Source organism: Hyla sarda, chromosome 4 (genome assembly GCF_029499605.1).
Source record: "Hyla sarda isolate aHylSar1 chromosome 4, aHylSar1.hap1, whole genome shotgun sequence".
NCBI lineage: Eukaryota > Metazoa > Chordata > Amphibia > Anura > Hylidae > Hyla > Hyla sarda.
Window position 1 is genome coordinate 92,117,130 of NC_079192.1, and position 17,961 is coordinate 92,135,090.

The 17,961-nt window shown below is 44.9% G+C and overlaps 2 protein-coding genes across 2 annotated transcripts in view; one reads left to right on the forward strand and one right to left on the reverse strand.

Moving 5' to 3' along the window:
- Positions 1-8,314, reverse strand: part of FAH (fumarylacetoacetate hydrolase) — a 47,229-nt gene extending 38,915 nt beyond the window's left edge. Inside the window, exons 1-2 of the mRNA XM_056571546.1 lie at positions 8,134-8,314; positions 1,901-2,011 (exon numbers count right to left, since the gene is read on the reverse strand). Of these exons, the coding sequence (XP_056427521.1) occupies positions 1,901-2,011; positions 8,134-8,214 (192 nt within the window). The 5' untranslated portion in view covers positions 8,215-8,314. The remainder of the gene's footprint in view (positions 1-1,900; positions 2,012-8,133) is intronic.
- ADRA1A (adrenoceptor alpha 1A) overlaps positions 1-17,961 on the forward strand; it is a 290,018-nt gene that overhangs the window by 263,815 nt on the left and 8,242 nt on the right. The gene's annotated exons all lie outside the window — the stretch shown is intronic.

Sequence of the window (17,961 nt, forward strand, 5' to 3'; positions counted from 1 at the left end):
TTAAGGACACATCACAGTGGATGTCACTACTGACATCTGCTGTGATCATCCGGTCTATAGCAGATATGGAGCGACTGTATAAATCGCTTGCATATCTGCTCTGTACTCCGACCACTCACTCATTGATATTTCCCTCAGAGCTGTGATTGGCTGCAACCATCCGGCCAATCACCACTCTGGGTGGGAAATATTAATTCTATGTTCTATTCACATCACTGGCCAGAGTATAGAGCAGAGATGTGAGCGCTGTATAGAGCCGCATCTCTGCCATATTATGGACGATCGCATCGGGTGTCAGACTTACACCTGGGGCGATATGTATTATAACAGGTACTACTACTCCCATCATGGACAAGTGTGTTCCATGCTGGCAGTAGTAGTACTACCTAAAAAATGAAAAAATAGAGAAAAAAAAAAGTGAAACACACACTTTATCAAAAAAATAACAACAATTTTTTTTATAAAATATATACATTTCGGTTAAGAATTTTTTTCCCATCACTGCTGCATTTGCTGGTACCAAAAAAAAAAAAACAAACAAACTGCCAAGGTGCAATTTTCATACAAATGAAAAAACGCCAGAAAAAACGCCAGACGCAGGAGATTGCACTGGCGTTTTTTTCAGGCTTTTTTTTTTATCCCAAAAAAGGCAGCACAAAAAAACAAGTGGAATCCTAGCCTTAGTAGAGTTGTAAGCACATGACAAATGTTATGATGGGAGAAGGAGGAGGATTAGATTGGGATCAAGAAGCAATTTTTGTACATGTCACTCACATCGTATTATACTGCTACCAGAGATGAGACTGTGCCCAGTGGCAATTTATAGCTGATCCAACTAGTAGTATCAAATGTTTACTGAGGTTGGGAGAACGTTAGTGTGCATTACATCACAGGCATTTTTCCCACGGGATAGTTGTAAATTTTTGTTCTCTGGGGTCTCTAGAGAACTTGGCTCTAACCATAACTCCCAAATAGTTTAATGGAGAGGCAGCGCACCAGATCAACAACTCCCCTTACATGGGATGTGTTGGAGATAAGGAATAGGAGACCCCATAAATAGTGATTTGTAGAGGTCCTCCTATATATTGTTTACAGGAAAAATGGAACAGAGGAGTGCACATGCACAACCACCGCTCTACCCAAACTCCTTCAGAAAAGGCATCTCGGGACCCTTCTGTCTTTTAGTTACAGATGGTGTACCAAGATATCATAAGTCCTGTGGAGAGGTGATAAATGTTTTTCAAGGAATTACCACTTCAGGTCTTTTGGTGCTCTAAGAGCCCCTTGAGATTGCCCGATGCCCCTGTAAACAAGCACCAATCTTGTAGATTTGCACTCCTTTACAGAGCCATTTACAAGGGGGGGGGGGGGGGGGGGAACCACACAGACAATCGCTGGATCATTTGTGTGGTCCTTTGCTACCATCACTTGTCAGCTGAACATCCTCTAGTACATAAGGAGATGTGCAACCAACGAGCAATGATTATTTTGTTGGATCATAATGAACATTTTCGCATATTTATCGGCTGATCGCAGATCCCAATACAAGGCAACAACAGCCTGTTCAGCCAATAGTCTCCCCGTGTAATAGTACACTGTAGTCAATACTATAATTCGTGTGACATGGTTGATCACTTTGGTACCAGCAACATCTATATTAAGTTTATTGGAAAGGGATCCTAACAAGTAGGGATTCTTGTAGAACCAATTTAATTGCCACTGGTGGAACTATACTGTTATACTCTCTTAGCATTAGGGGACAATACAGTCTGTACACATTTGGATTAGGTTAACATTCAAGTCAAGAGCTGGTAAAAGAAATGATGGTCATAGTGATGTTTGCTCTCCCTGTGCTTAGGCCTGGAACAGATAGAAAAGGATAACCTCATACATACGATACCTCATGAAACACATCTTGTTTTCCCGACAATACAGGGCCATTAAATAGGTGCCTGATGACACTCAGATCCAGGATTTGGTCGCCAATAGCCACTCCTATCCTATGTCTTGGCTGGCAAAATAGGAAAAGCAAAAGTATTTTTATTCTATCTTCATATTACTTTGTGTTAGATTTATTATTACTTTAAAGAACATAAAAAAACACAACTATCTGCATTTATATTTGCACTTGCAACAAAAGCCAAGATGCTCTTGTGTAGTGTCCCAGCACCAAAGGCTGTCCTGTGGGCTGCGGATCTCCTCGGGCTTGCCTGCTGCTCTAGTGTTGCGCCCACTGTAAAAATGTTTACTATGTATTATGTGCGAGCACTTTATTATATTCATTACATCCACTGTGTATAATGTTATTTATGTACTGTGTCTTTAAGATGGAAAGATGCAGTGTTAACCAGGTGACCCTGTCTGCCCAATGGGAACCCCTAAATTGACCCATATATAGTGTAGGGGGGGGAGGAGTTGCCCCAGTCTAGTTCAGTTGGAGTTTACTTCTAGACTAGTGCTGAATACAGTGTGGAAAGGAGGGGGAAGATGTGTGTGGAGAATCCTGAGGAAGCCTAAGAAAATATCTTCTCAAGTAAGCCCCGTACAGTGGCGAGTCAAACCCTGGCTGTGATAGTAATTGGACCTTGTCAAAGCCCTATTCAGCAAGGAATATCTTCCAGTCTCAAATCTTAAGTCTATAACAATCAAGTGGGTGAAACGCACCATAAGTCCCAGCAAGGCAACAGGGCTCACAAGGGTTACACTGCATTCCTTTCCTACTATTCTGCTCCGTACTGTGTGTTGTACCATCTACACCTGCTCAGTAAAAGGCAGTTATCTGAAACCCAATGTAGGTGTGTTTCTTACTCCCCCGTGTCTGGTCCAGGAGAAGCTGTCTTCTCCTCAGACCGTGTGTAAGCTAACGGTGCCCTGGCATCACGAAGTGAGAAGAATTCCTTGCATCCCTTTGTCGCCACACTTGTGGAAATTACCACACCTTGGTGTCCATTGTTTTGATGGTTAGATTACGGATTAATGCTCCTGTGCACACGTAGTCTTCAGTGCAAATGTAAAAAAAAAAAATAAATAAATAAATAAAAAGAGCTTTAAAGACCTTGACTTTTCTTTGTCTGAAAAAAACACATTTAGCCATTTCTTAAAGGAGCTCTATATAGCTCTGGTTGCAACCAACATGGCCACCACCAGAAAGGATTCCTAATCTTTCCCAGGACCCCTTTTACACTGCCGTTGCGCCAGATCAAAAACGGCCGTCATTTTGAGTTTGATGGCCATCATTTTGATGTGACGCAACGGGCAACAGCAGGTCCTGATGGATCCCTTTATAGTCAAAAGGGTTCTGATGTTTTTCAGTGGGAGAAAAATACGTCACAAGCAGTATTTTTTCTCCCGCTATTCTCCCCGGCGGCCCTGATTACCATGTGACAACGGTAGTGTGAAAGTAGGCTAAGCAGGTTTACTATTCAGAACTTGAGGAATCCTGAATGACAATGCCTCAGAGGGCAGAAATGATGTCCATCAACTTAAAAAACCTGACTGTTCTCTTGCTGCCTAAGTGTTTCCCAACCAGCGTATCTCCAGCTGTTGCAAAACTAAAACTCCCAGCATGCCCGGACAGCCGATGGCTGTCCGGGCATGCTGGGAGTTGTAGTTTTGCAACAGCTGGAGGCACCCTGGTTAGGAAACACTGCCCTAACATATCCCATCCTTTGACAGGAGCCATTGTCACACATAATGAACATTATTCACTTTTGATTTTTCAATGTCTTACTTGTCTTTTCTGTTACCTTTTGCTGACATTTTTAAGTATTGTAGTGACCTCTAGTGGTCTTAAACAGGAATATTATTAGTTAAACTGAAAGTAATTCTCAATGAGGGACATTTATCAATGTTTGCTTATGTATTCTTTTTTTTAGTAATTTTTTCCTTACTTTTTTTTGCTTATGTGTCACTTATTTATCAACTGGTTTCAGCCTGTTGATAATTTTCTTTCACGTAAATTTAGTCAATTTTTAACCCTGTTGCGCCTTTTTTTTGCGCAGTTGTGACTGTCGCAGTTAATAAATACCTGACTACCCGTAGTCCATTTCAAAATTATTACTACGTAGTTAATTTTTGGAAAACTTGCTTTTCTCGCTTTCCAGTCAAAATGTCGCACGAAAAATTGCGTAGTCGCAGTTGCGACAATTTTGCGACAATTATAGTAAAGAAAACCTGACTAAACACATTGATAAATGTCCATAAATGTTTCTAAGTCCAAATAAAACAGTAAATAAAACGATAAATCCCGACTACGCGGACATGTGTGGACAGGTTTTTACCGTGCGATTTATTCCAAATTCTTGTATTCTTTTTAAATATTAAAACTAACAAAAGAAAACAAATGAGTCTTCTAATAGCTGACTAATGGAGGGACCATTCCCCATAGATGGCATTATCTGTGGAGCGGATTCTGCCTAAAAAATAAGCGAACGCATCTTTCGATGGCAGAATTGCTAAATACCCGCCGTTGGAATTCCGTGGTGTGCACTGTGCAGTACCAGAATTTCTAGCTAAAATTCCAAAGGGGAATTCCGGTCAAAAATTCCATAGTGTGAACCTAGCCTAAAGAAATCAATGGGCGAGCCGTCAGGTTTGGGTTCAGACGCATATACTGTAATGTTCAACATGCATTCTGATTCAGGTGTCTGATCTGGAAAAAATACACCTACAAATCCATTGAAAAGTCCGCCTTAGACTTGGTTTCCACTTCTATTGCTGCACTTTTTTTTTTTTTTTTTTTTTTTTTTTGTGTGCAAAAACTCTGCGGCCAGGCGTTAGCTAGGGGGTCAATATATATTTTAATTTTTTTCTATATGAGGAAAAAAACCTCCAAGAAAAACACTATGTGGATTTAAAATTTGTTGCGATTTTTATCTACTCTTGATCACTTATCTGTGTGAAAAAATGCCATTCTGAAAGCAGTGAAAAGTTGACAAACCCCACAAAATAGCAATTTCCACTAAAAAAAAGCCAAGCTAAGTACAAAAAAAAGGCAAAAAACACAGGAAAAAAAATTTTGCCATCTTTTTGTGGCATTAAGCTGTGTGGAAATGTAGCCTTAGGAACCAACATTCTCTAATTAAAGCGGTACTCCGTTAGAAAACAATTTCTTTTAAATCAACTGGTGCCAGAAAGTTAAACAGATTTTTAAATTACTTCTATATAAAAATCTTAATCCTTCCAGTACTTATTAGCTGCTGTACACTCCACAGGAAGTTCTTTTCTTTATAAATGTATTTTCTGTCTGACCACAGTGCTCTCTGCTGACTCCTCTGTCCATTTTAGGAACTGTCCAGAGCAGGATAGGTTTGCTATGGGGATTTGCTCCTGCTCTGGACAGTTCCTGTGTCAGCAGAGAGCACTGTGGTCAGACTGAAAAGAAAAGAACTTCCTGTGGACCATACAGCAGCTGATAAATACTGGAGGGATTAAGATTTAAAAAAAAAAATAAATAGAAGTCATTTACAAATCTGTTTAACTTTCTGGGACCAGTTGATTAAAAAAAAAAAATAGTTTTCCATCGGAGTACCCCTTTAACTCCTTAAGGACACAGACCATTTGGCCTTAAGGACCATGGCAATTTTATTTTTGCATTTTCATTTTTTCCTCCTCGCCTTCTAAAATTTATATTTTCTTCCACAGACCCATATGAAGGCTTGTTTTTTGTGTTATCAATTTTACTTTCTAATGACATCACAAATTTTACCATTAAATGTACGGTACAACAAAAACAAATATTACTTATGTGGGGAAACTGCAAAGAAAACTGCAATTTAGCAAATTTTGGCAGGTTTTGCTTTCACATTGTACATTTTACAGTAAAAATTACATGCTTTCTTTATTCTGTGGGTCAATACAATTAAAATGATACCCATGTTATATGCTTTTCTATAATTGTTAAAAAAAAATGTGTACGTTATATTGACCCCGTATAATTTTTACATATACAGGGAGGTATGGGAGCAAATTTTTTGCGCCGTGACTGTAGTTTTTATCGGCACCACTTTTGCTTATATTTAATGTTTTTATAACTTTTTATAAATTATCTGAGGAATAAAATGTGGCAAAAAGCAGCAATTTTGGATTATTTTTTATGTTTACGCCGTTTACCATACAGGATAATTAACATTATATTTTGATAGTTCGGACATTTACGCATGCGGTGATACCAAATATGTTTATACTTTGTTTTTTTTTGGGGGGGGGAGGGGTTAAATGGGAAAAAGGGACGATTTACATTTTTATTGGGGGAGGGGATTTTTCTAAATTATTTTTTTTTTCTTCTTCTTACACTTTTTATGTCCCCATAGGGGACTATTTATTGCAATCATTTGATTGCTAATACTGTTCAGTGCTATGTATAGGCATAGCACTGATCAGTGTTATCAGATATCTTCTGCTCTGGTCTGCTCAATCCCAGACCAGAGCAGAAGACCCCAGGAGATGGACAGAGGCAGGTGAGGGGACCTGTGCAATGGGCGATCCAATCATCCATTTTAAGTGCAGCAGATGCCGTGATCGGTATTGATCATGGCATCTGAGGGGTTAATGGCAGACATCAGTGCGATCGCTGATGTCTGCCATTACCGGCAGGTCCCTGGCTGCTGACACCTGCCGTGCATGATGCACCACACCATGACGTACATTTATGTCCGATGTGGTTAAGGGGTTAAAGGGGTATTCCAGCCCCTAAGAACTTATCCATCACTAGCCACTAGTGTTGCTCGCGAATATTCGCAATTCGAATTTTATTCGCGAATATCGCATATTCGCGAATTCGCGAATATAGCGCTATATATTCGTAATTACGAATATTCGTTTTTTGTTTTTTTTTTCTTTTGTTTTTTTCTCCACAGTACACATCACAGTGATCACCCCTCTCTGCTTCCAGCTTGTGTGGTGTAAAGAAGGCTCTAATACTACTGTGTGAGACCGGTGTGCGAATTTTCGCATATGCGAAAATTTGCATATACTACTTTTCGCATATGCGAATTTTTGCTTATGCTAATTTTGTATATGCAAATTTTCGCATATGTTAATTTTCGCACACGCGAATATTCGCATATGCGAAAATAAAACCAGAATATTACGAATATGCGAATATGACGAATATTCGTCCACATATTCGCGAATATTCGCGAATTCGAATATGGCCTATGCCGCTCAACACTACTAGCCACATGATAAGGGATAATTATCTGAATGCAGGGGGCCTGACCTCTGGGACCCACCCCATTCCAGAATCAGGCCCTGAGTTGAAAACCACTCAAAGCAATGTTTATAGGAGTGCCAGATATACCTGGTCCCTCAAGTTACATTATTAATTGGTTTCAGGACGACCATTGTATGTTGAGACCATAACTCTAAGGAAACCTGGTAATTGGTTCTGAAGCCCCCAAAAATAGGAAAAAAATTTGGATTAAAGAAAAATAAGTAGATAACTAATATAGATTAAACAAATCCTTACATATAAAAGAAAGATCTGCTGGGAGCTGTAAATCACTGTCTATGTAGAGGACAGGAGCTTCTCAGGGTCCTGTACAGTACACTATGTCCTAAAAAAAGTAAAATGGAGCTGCCCTTACCTGGTGTCCAAAGGAGCAGCTAACCCCAGTACAGGTAAAGAGTAGTACAGAATACGTAATACCTTCCTGTACTGTAGAGGGCGCTACCAGACACCAGTCAGTGCATACACTTCAGTAATACAGGTGTTTTACCAGTAAAATGTCTATTCTGATTGGTCAGTTCTTCCAGTCATTGACATGTATCACAGATCTGGACTGTCTGCAGCAGGCATAAGCTAAATTATTCCTACACGGATACAATTCATTCTTTGTTTTGGGTGAATGAGGACACATAAAAGACAATGAAGACAGTGTTTCCCAATCAGTTTGCCTCCAGCTGTTGCAAAACTACAACTCCCAGTATGCCCGTACAGCCAACAGCTGGAGGCACCCTGATTGGGAAACACTGCATTAGGCTATCGCAGACAATTCCCTAATATATCTGGAGAAACACCCAAACCAAAACAAATCACTGAGGGGCATTATTATTCTATAATTCCAACAAAATTCTAACTAATATCATTGCAAAAAAAAAAAAGTAGTATTATTAGAAAGTAACCGTACAAACCTCATTTTCTGTTGAGAAAATCCCATACGGCAAATTCTGGATGGGAAAATCAGATTCTGGGTCTACAGGGATGAAAGACATTGTGAGCAGAGACACAGGAGAGTGGCCCCAGATTCTGTAGGATCCTTAGATTACTCCAGATGTGTCAGAAGGAAGGAGGCTCGGGCCTTGTATACCTCCTCCTCCTCACTAACCAATCCTGTATAGAGAAGCTTCTACACCCCTCGGGATGTCACTAATCAGAACCAGGGTCAGGATGACTCAGCCAGATCCTCAGAGCAAAGTTCAAAAACTATTCCCAAATTTGACAGCAGGCACTGTGCAGACTGTGTGGAGATACTACATACACCAGTGTTTCCCAACCAGTGGGCCTCCAGCTGTTGCAAAACTACAACTCCCAGCATGCCCGGACAGCCTTCGGCTGTCCGGGCATGCTGGGAGTTGTAGTTTTGCAACAGCTGGAGGCTCACTGGTTGGGAAACACTGACATACACAGACATCAAAGCTCTGCTCATCCTGGCTGTTTGCACACAAATTAACTGCTCAGCGCTGCGGACTCACATGTTAGGAATTAGAGCATTTTTATTGCTTTGTAAGAGGCTTCGGGTCTAAATTCTGATTACAAAAAAGCTTCTGGCATAAAAGTTTGGAAGGCTTCAACCTGGGAGATTTTACACACCCTGATAGTCCCAATATTGAAAGTCCTGGTTGGTAATAAAGGGGTACTCCAATGGATTTTTTTTTTTTTTTTTTTTAAATCAACTGGTGCCAGAAAGTTAAACATATTTGTAAATCACTTCTATTAAAAAATCTTAATCCTTCCAGTACTCATCAGCTGCTATATGTTCCACAGGAAGTTCTTTTCTCTTTGAATTTCCTTTCTGTCTGACCACAAGTGCTCTCTGCTGACACCTCTGTCTGTATGAGGACCTGTCAAGAGCAGGATAGGTTTGCTATGGGGATTTGCTCCTACTCTGGACAGTTCCTAAAATGGACAGAGGTGTCAGCAGAGAGCACTGTGGTCAGGCTGAAAAGAACTCCAGAATGAAATACAACTTCCTCTGGAGCACACAGCAGCAGATAAGTACTGGAAGGATTACGATTTTTTAATAGAAGTAATTTACAAATCTGTTTGACTTTTCTGGCAACAGTTAATAAAAAAAAAAAAAAAATGTTTTCCAGTGGAGTACCCCTTCAACCCCTTAACCCCTTAAGGACAATGGACGTACTCCTACGCCCCCGTTTCCGAGTCCTTAAGGACCGAGGACGTAGGAGTACGTCCTGTCCATTCCCGGCCACTCGCCGCTAGCCGGAGGGGAGCCGATGCCTGATGCCTGCTGAAATCGTTCAGCAGGCATCGCGGCATATCGCCCAGGGGGGTCATTATGCCCCCCATGTCGGCGATGGCCGCAGATCGCTGGACAATTCAGTCCAGCGATCTGCGGCGATTCCGGGTCAATCGGGTCTCCAGTGACCCGGAATAACTGGCTGATCGGGGCCGTCAGAGACGGCCCCGAACAGCCATAGCCAGCAGGGGTGAGGTGGCACTGGTGCCACCTCACGATCGCCCTGATTCGTCGTCCGGTTTCCCGGCTGACCAATCAGGGCGCCTACTGCGGGTGTCACTCCAGCAACCCGCTCCGCCCCTCTTCCGGAGGACGTGAGCGGGTGCGGGAAGATGACTCCGGGTGCTGGGGACCCCGATCCCCGGCGTTAATGTTGGGATCGGGGCCCCAGGAGCGACAGGAGCGGCTGCGGCGAGGGACTGACCTGCGCGGCGTGGATCAGCAGCAGTAGGAGGTGAGTGACAGCCTCCTGCTTTTGCTTAGCAACAGCTCCCAGCATGCAAAAAGGGCATGCTGGGAGCTGTAGTTATGCAACAGGAGGAGGCAGACCACCACAACTCCCAGCATTCCCTTATGGGCATGCTGGGACTTATGGTTTTGCAACAGCTGGAGGCACATTTTTTCAATGGAAAAGTTTACCTTCAGCTGTTGTATAACTATAACTCCCAGCTTGCACAATGAGCTAAAGTGCATGCTGGGAGTTGTAGTGGTGCATCTGGTGGTTGCATAACTACAACTCCCAGCATGCCCGTTGGCTGTCGGTGACTGCTGAGAGTTGTAGTTTTGCAACAGCTGAAGGCACACTGAGTTAAGTAGCAAACCAGTGTGTCGCCAGCTGTTGCATAACTACAATCCCCAGCATCCCCAGCCAAAGTAGTATGCCTCCAGCTGTTGCATAACTACAAGACCCAACATGCCCTTCCACTATCCGTACATGCTGGGGGTTGTAGCTTTTGCAACAGCTGAAGGCACACTGGTTGCAAAACACTGAGTTTGTTACGAAACTCGGTGTTTCACAACCAGTGTGCCTCCAGCAAAAAGTTGCAAAACTACAACTCCCAGCATGCACTGATAGACCGTACATGCTGGGAGTTGTAGTTTTGCAACAGCTGGATGCCCCCCCCCCCCCAATGTGAATGTACAGGGTACACTCACATGGGCGGAGGATTACAGTAAGTGTCCGGCTGCAAGTTTGAGCTGCGGCAAATTTTCTGCCGCAGCTCAAACTGCCAGCGAGAAACTACTGTGAACCCCCCACCCGTGTGACTGTACCCTAAAAACACTAAACTACCAAAAAATTTAATTAAAAGTAAAAAACACTACATATACACATACCCCTACACAGCCCCCCTCCCCAATAAAAATGAAAAACGTCTGGTACGCCACTGCTTCCAAAACGGAGCCTCCAGCTGTTGCAAAACTACAACTCCCAGCATGCATTATAGACCCTACATGCTGGGAGATGTAGTTTTGCAACAGCTGGATTTCCCCCCCACAATGTGAATGTACAGGGTACACTCACATGGGCAGAGGTTTACAGTAAGTATCCGGCTGCAAGTTTGACCTGCGGCAAATTTTCTGCCGCAGCTCATACTGCCAGTGAGAAACTACTGTGAACCCCCCGCCCGTGCGACTGTACCCTAAAAACACTACACTACACTACACTACCAAAAAATAAAATAAAAAGTAAAAAACACGACATATACACAAACCCCTACACAGCCCCCCTCCCCAATAAAAATGAAAAACGTCTGGTACGCCACTGTTTCCAAAACGGAGCCTCCAGCTGTTGCAAAACAACTACTCCCAGTATTACCAGACAGCCACTGACTGTCCAGGCATACTGGGAGTTTTACAACAGCTGGAGGCACCCTGTTTGGGAATCACTGGCGTAGAATACACCTATGTCCACCCCTATGCAAGTCCCTAATTTAGGCCTCAAATGCGCATGGCGCTCTCACTTTGGAGCCCTGTCATATTTCAAGGCAGTTTAGGGTCACATATGGGGTATTGCCGTACTCGGGAGAAATTGTGTTACAAATTTGGGGGGGTATTTTCTGCTATTACCCTTTTTTTAAAATGTTAAATTTTTGGGAAACCAAGCATTGTTACGCCTAGCGCTCCGGGTCCCCGCTCCTCCCCGGAGTGCTCACGGCGTCTCTCTCCCTGCAGCGCCCCGGTCAGTCCCGCTGACCGGGAGCGCTGCACTGTCATGGCCGTCGGGGATGCGATTCGCACAGCGGGACGCGCCCGCTCGCGAGTCGCATCCCAGGTCACTTACCCGTCCCGGTCCCCTGCTGTCTTGTGCTGGCGCGCGCGGCTCCGCTCTCTAGGGCGCGCGCGCGCCAGCTCTCTGAGACTTAAAGGGCCAGTGCACCAATGATTGGTGCCTGGCCCAATTAGCTTAATTGGCTCCCACCTGCTCCCAGACTATATCTGCTCACTGCCCCTGCACTCCCTTGCCGGATCTTGTTGCCTTGTGCCAGTGAAAGCGTTTAGTGTGTCCAAAGCCTGTGTTACCTGAACTTCTGCTATCCATCCTGACTACGAACCTTGCCGCCTGCCCCCGACCTTCTGCTACGTCTGACCTTGCCTCTGCCTAGTCCTTCTGTCCCACGCCTTCTCAGCAGTCAGCGAGGTTGAGCCGTTGCTAGTGGATACGACCTGGTTGCTACTGCCGCAGCAAGACCATCCCGCTTTGCGGCGGGCTCTGGTGAAAACCAGTAGCCTCTTAGAACCGGTCCACTAGCACGGTCCACGCCAATCCCTCGCTGACACAGCGGATCCACAACCCGTAAGCCGAATCGTGACAGTAGATCCGACCATGGATCCCGCTGAGGTGCCGCTGCCAAGTCTCGCTGACCTTACCACGGTGGTCGCTCAGCAATCGCAGCAAATTGCCCAACAAGGACAGCAGCTGTCGCAGTTGACCGCCACGTTACAGCAACTTCTGCCTCTGCTACAGCAGCAACCATCTCCTCCGCCAGCTCCTGCACCTCCTCCGCAGCGAGTGGCCGCTCCTAGCCTCCGCTTGTCCCTGCCGGACAAATTTGATGGGGACTCTAAACTCTGCCGTGGATTTTTGTCTCAGTGTTCCCTGCATATGGAGATGTTGTCGGACTTGTTTCCTACAGAACGGTCTAAGGTGGCGTTCGTAGTAAGCCTTCTTTCAGGAAAGGCCTTGTCTTGGGCCACACCGCTCTGGGACCGCAATGATCCTGCCACAGCCACAGTCCAGTCCTTCTTCGCTGAAGTCCGGAGTGTCTTCGAGGAGCCAGCCCGAGCTTCTTCTGCCGAGACTGCCCTGTTGAACCTGGTCCAGGGTAATTCTTCAGTGGGCAAGTACGCCATCCAATTTCGTACTCTTGCTTCCGAGTTATCATGGAATAACGAGGCTCTCTGCGCGACCTTTAAAAAAGGCCTATCCAGTCGCATCAAGGATGTGCTGGCCGCACGAGAGATTCCTGCCAACCTCCAAGAACTCATCCATTTGGCTACCCGCATTGACATGCGTTTTTCTGAGCGACACCAAGAGCTCCGCCAGGAAAAAGACTTAGATCTCTGGGCACCTCTCCCACAGCATCCTTTGCAGTCTACGCCTGGGCCTCCCGCCGAGGAGGCCATGCAAGTGGATCGGTCTCGCCTGACCCAGGAAGAGAGGAATCGCCGTAGGGAAGAAAATCTCTGTCTGTACTGTGCCAGTACCGAGCATTTCTTGGTGGATTGCCCTATCCGTCCTCCACGTCTGGGAAACGCACGCACGCACCCAGCTCACGTGGGTGTGGCGTCTCTTGGTTCTAAGTCTGCTTCTCCACGTCTCACGGTGCCCGTGCGGATTTCTCCTTCAGCCAACTCCTCCCTCTCAGCCGTGGCCTGCTTGGACTCTGGTGCCTCTGGGAATTTTATTTTGGAGTCATTTGTGAATAAATTCAGTATCCCGGTGACCCGTCTAGTCAAGCCGCTCTACATTTCCGCGGTCAATGGAGTCAGACTGGATTGCACCGTGCGTTACCGCACAGAACCCCTCCTGATGTGTATTGGACCCCACCACGAAAGGATTGAGCTATTCGTCCTCCCCAACTGTACCTCTGAGGTCCTCCTCGGTCTGCCTTGGCTCCGGCTTCATTCTCCCACCCTTGATTGGACCACCGGGGAGATCAAGAACTGGGACTCTGCCTGCCATAGGAAGTGCCTCTCCCCCCCTCCCAGTCCCGTCAGGCAAGCCTCAGTGCCTCCTCATGGCCCCCGTCCTGGTGACACACTGCCCCGTGCCAGGCTTCGCCCTCTGCCCTCCCTCCCCATTCCCACTCCTGCTGTACTGCCTGCCGTTGAGGAAACCCTCCAGTCTTTCCCGGTGTCCTCATCCCAGGGGAGGCAGTTACCGGACAAAGAAAAGGGGAGACCTAAGGGGGGGGGGTACTGTTACGCCTAGCGCTCCGGGTCCCCGCTCCTCCCCGGAGTGCTCACGGCGTCTCTCTCCCTGCAGCGCCCCGGTCAGTCCCGCTGACCGGGAGGGCTGCACTGTCATGGCCGTCGGGGATGCGATTCGCACAGCGGGACGCGCCCGCTCGCGAGTCGCATCCCAGGTCACTTACCCGTCCCGGTCCCCTGCTGTCTTGTGCTGGCGCGTGCGGCTCCGCTCTCTAGGGCGCGCGCGCGCCAGCTCTCTGAGACTTAAAGGGCCAGTGCACCAATGATTGGTGCCTGGCCCAATTAGCTTAATTGGCTCCCACCTGCTCCCAGACTATATCTGCTCACTGCCCCTGCACTCCCTTGCCGGATCTTGTTGCCTTGTGCCAGTGAAAGCGTTTAGTGTGTCCAAAGCCTGTGTTACCTGAACTTCTGCTATCCATCCTGACTACGAACCTTGCCGCCTGCCCCCGACCTTCTGCTACGTCTGACCTTGCCTCTGCCTAGTCCTTCTGTCCCACGCCTTCTCAGCAGTCAGCGAGGTTGAGCCGTTGCTAGTGGATACGACCTGGTTGCTACTGCCGCAGCAAGACCATCCCGCTTTGCGGCGGGCTCTGGTGAAAACCAGTAGCCTCTTAGAACCGGTCCACTAGCACGGTCCACGCCAATCCCTCGCTGACACAGCGGATCCACAACCCGTAAGCCGAATCGTGACAAGCATTTTAGGTAAAAAAAAATGTTTTTTTTTTTACATATGCAAAAGTAGTGAAACACCTGTAGGGTATTAAGGTTCACATTACCCCTTGTTATGTTCCCAGAGGGGTCTTGTTTCCAAAATGGTATGCCATGTGTTTTTTTTTTGCTGTTCTGGAACCATAGGGGCTTCCTAAATGCGGCATGCCCCCAGAGCAAAATTCGCTTTCAAAAAGCCAAATGTGACTCCTTCTCTTCTGAGACCTGTAGTGCGCCAGCAGAGCACTTTTCACCCCCATATGGGGTGTTTTCTGTATCGGGAGAAATTGTGCTTAACATTTTGGGGGGTATTTTCTGCTATTACCCTTTTTAAAAATGTAAAAATTTTGGGAAACCAAGCATTTTAGGTAAAAAAAAAATATTTTTTTTACATATGCAAAAGTCGTGAAACACCTGTAGGGTATTAAGGTTCACTTTACCACTTGTAACGTTCCCCGAGGGGTATAGTTTCCAAAATGGTATGCCATGTGTTTTTTTTTGCTGTTCTGGCACCATAGGGGCTTCCTAAATGCGGCATGCCCCCAGAGCAAAATTTGCTTTCAAAAAGCCAAATGTGACTCCTTCTCTTCTGAGACCTGTAGTGAGCCAGCAGAGCACTTTTCACCCCCATATGGGGTGTTTTCTGAATCAGGAGAAATTGGGCTTCAAATTTTGGGGGGTATTTTCTGCTATTATCCTTTTTAAAAATGTAAAATTTTTGGGAAACCAAGCATTTTAGGTAAAATTTTTTTTTTTTTTTACATATGCAAAAGTCGTGAATCACCTGTGGGATATTAAGGTTCACTTTACCCCTTGTTACCTTCCCCAAGGGGTCTAGTTTCCAAAATGGTATGCCATGTGTTTTTTTTTTTTGCTGTCCCGGCACCATAGGGGCTTCCTAAAGGTGACATGCCCCCCAAAAACCATGTGTCGCTCCTTCCCTTCTGAGCCCTCTACTGCGCCCGCCGAACAATTAACATAGACGTATGAGGTATGTGCTTACTCGAGAGGAATTGGGTTTCAAATACAAGTAAAAATTTTCTCCTTTTTACCCCTTGCAAAAATTCAAAAATTGGGTCTACAAGAACATGCGAGGGGGGGGTGTAGTTTTTATAATGGGGTAATTTATGGGGTATTTCTAATATGAAGACCCTTCAAATCCACTTCAAACCTGAACTGGTCCATGAAAAATAGCGAGTTTGAAAATTTTGTGAAAAATTTAAAAATTGCTGCTGAACTTTGAAGCCCTCTGGTGTCTTCCAAAAGTAAAAACTCATAAATTTTATGATGCAAACATAAAGTAGACATATTGTATATATGAACAAAAAAATTTTTTATTTTGAATATCCATTTTCCTTACAAGCAGAGAGCTTCAAAGTTAGAAAAAAGCTAAATTTTCTTTTTTTTCATCAAATTTGGGGATTTTTCACCAAGAAAGGATGCAAGTTACCATAAAATTTTACCACTAAGTTAAAGAAGAATATGTCACGAAAAAACCATCTCGGAATCAGAATGATAACTAAAAGCATTCCAGAGTTATTAATGTTTAAAGTGACAGTGGTCAGAATTGCAAAAAACGCTCTGGTCCTTAAGGTGTAAAATGGCCTGGTCCTTAAGGGGTTAAGGACGCCGGGCCTATCCATATGCTGCCGTTTCAAAGTCCTTAAGGACTGAGGGCGTATGGGTACGCCCGTGGGAATTCCAGTCCCCGACGCTCGCCGGGCGGGGACCGGTACGGGGTGACTGCTGACATCTATCAGCCGGCACCCTGTGCAAACCCCTGGGGGGGGTCCCCAATTTAGGCCTCAAAAGCGTATGGAGCTCTCTCACTTCGGAGCCCAGTCGTATTTCAAGGAAATAGTTTAGGGCCACATATGGGGTATCCCCGTACTCGGGAGAAATTGTGTTACAATTTTTTGGGGGATTTTTCTCCTTTTACCCCTTATGAAAAGGTAAAGTTGGGGTCTACAACAGCATGTTAGTGTAAAAAATAATAATTTTTACACTAACATGCTGGTGTTGCCCCAACTTTCACAAGCGGTAAAAGGAAAAAAGACCCCCAAAATTTGTAACACAATTTTACAGAACAGAAATACCAATATGTGGGTGTAAAGTGCTCTGCGGGCACACAACAAAGCTCAGAAGTGAGAGCGTGCTATGTACATTTGAGGTCTAAATTGGTGATTTACACAAGGGTTGCTGATTTTATAGCTTTTCTGACATAAACACAAAACAATAAATACCCAGATGTGACCCATTTTTGGAAACTACACCCTTCACAGAATGTATAAAGGGATATAGTGAGCCTTAACATCCCACAGGTGTTTGACGAATTTACGTTAAGTTGGATGTGAAAAGTTGGATGTGAAAATGAAAAAAATTAAAATGAAAAAAAATAATAATAATTTCACAAAAGTGCTGGTGTTACCCAAAATATTTCATTTTTACAAGGGAGAATAGGAAAAAAGCCCCCCAAAATTTGTAGCACCATTTCTTCTGAGTAAGAATATACCCCATATGTGGATGTAAAGTGCTTTGCGGGCAAACTACAATGCTCAGAAGAGAAGGAGTGCCATTGGGCTTTTGGAGAGAGAATGTGTCCGAAATTGAAGGCCATATGTGTTTACAAAGCCCCCATAGTGCCAGAACAGTGGACCCCCGTCCACATGTGACCCCATTTTGGAAACTACACCCCTCACGTAATGTAATAAGGGGTGCAGTGAGCATTTACACCCCACAGGTGTCTGACAGACATTTGCACAGCTCACTGTTCCAAAGATCTGTCAAACGCCAGTGGGGTGTAAATTCTGTGAGGGGTGTAGTTTCAAAAATGGGGTCACATGTGGTGAGGTCCACTGTTCTGCTCCAATTACCCCATGTGAAAATAGAAAATGTGGGGTAACACCAGCATTTTAGTAAAAAAAATCTAATTTTTCATTTTCACTTCCAACTTTAGCGGAAATTTGTCAAGCACCTGTGGGGTGTTAAGGCTCACTGTGCCCCTTGTTACATTCCTTGAGGGGTGTAGTTTCCAAAACAGTATGCCATGTGTTTATTTATTTATTTATTTTTTGCTGTCCTGGCACCATAAGGGCTTCCTAAGGGCTTCCACACATGGGGTATTTCCATACTCAGAAGAGGTGGGGTTACAAATTTTGGGGAACATGTTCTCCTATAACCCCGCCCACACCCCTTTTATTTTCAGCTTACAATATCTTCATCACAACTCAGCCCCACCCGAGGATGGGATATGAGGATTATAAATGAGGATTAGATATAAGGAAAGGATATGGGGACGGGATATGAGGTCAGGATATGCGGTCGGGATACGGGGGATATG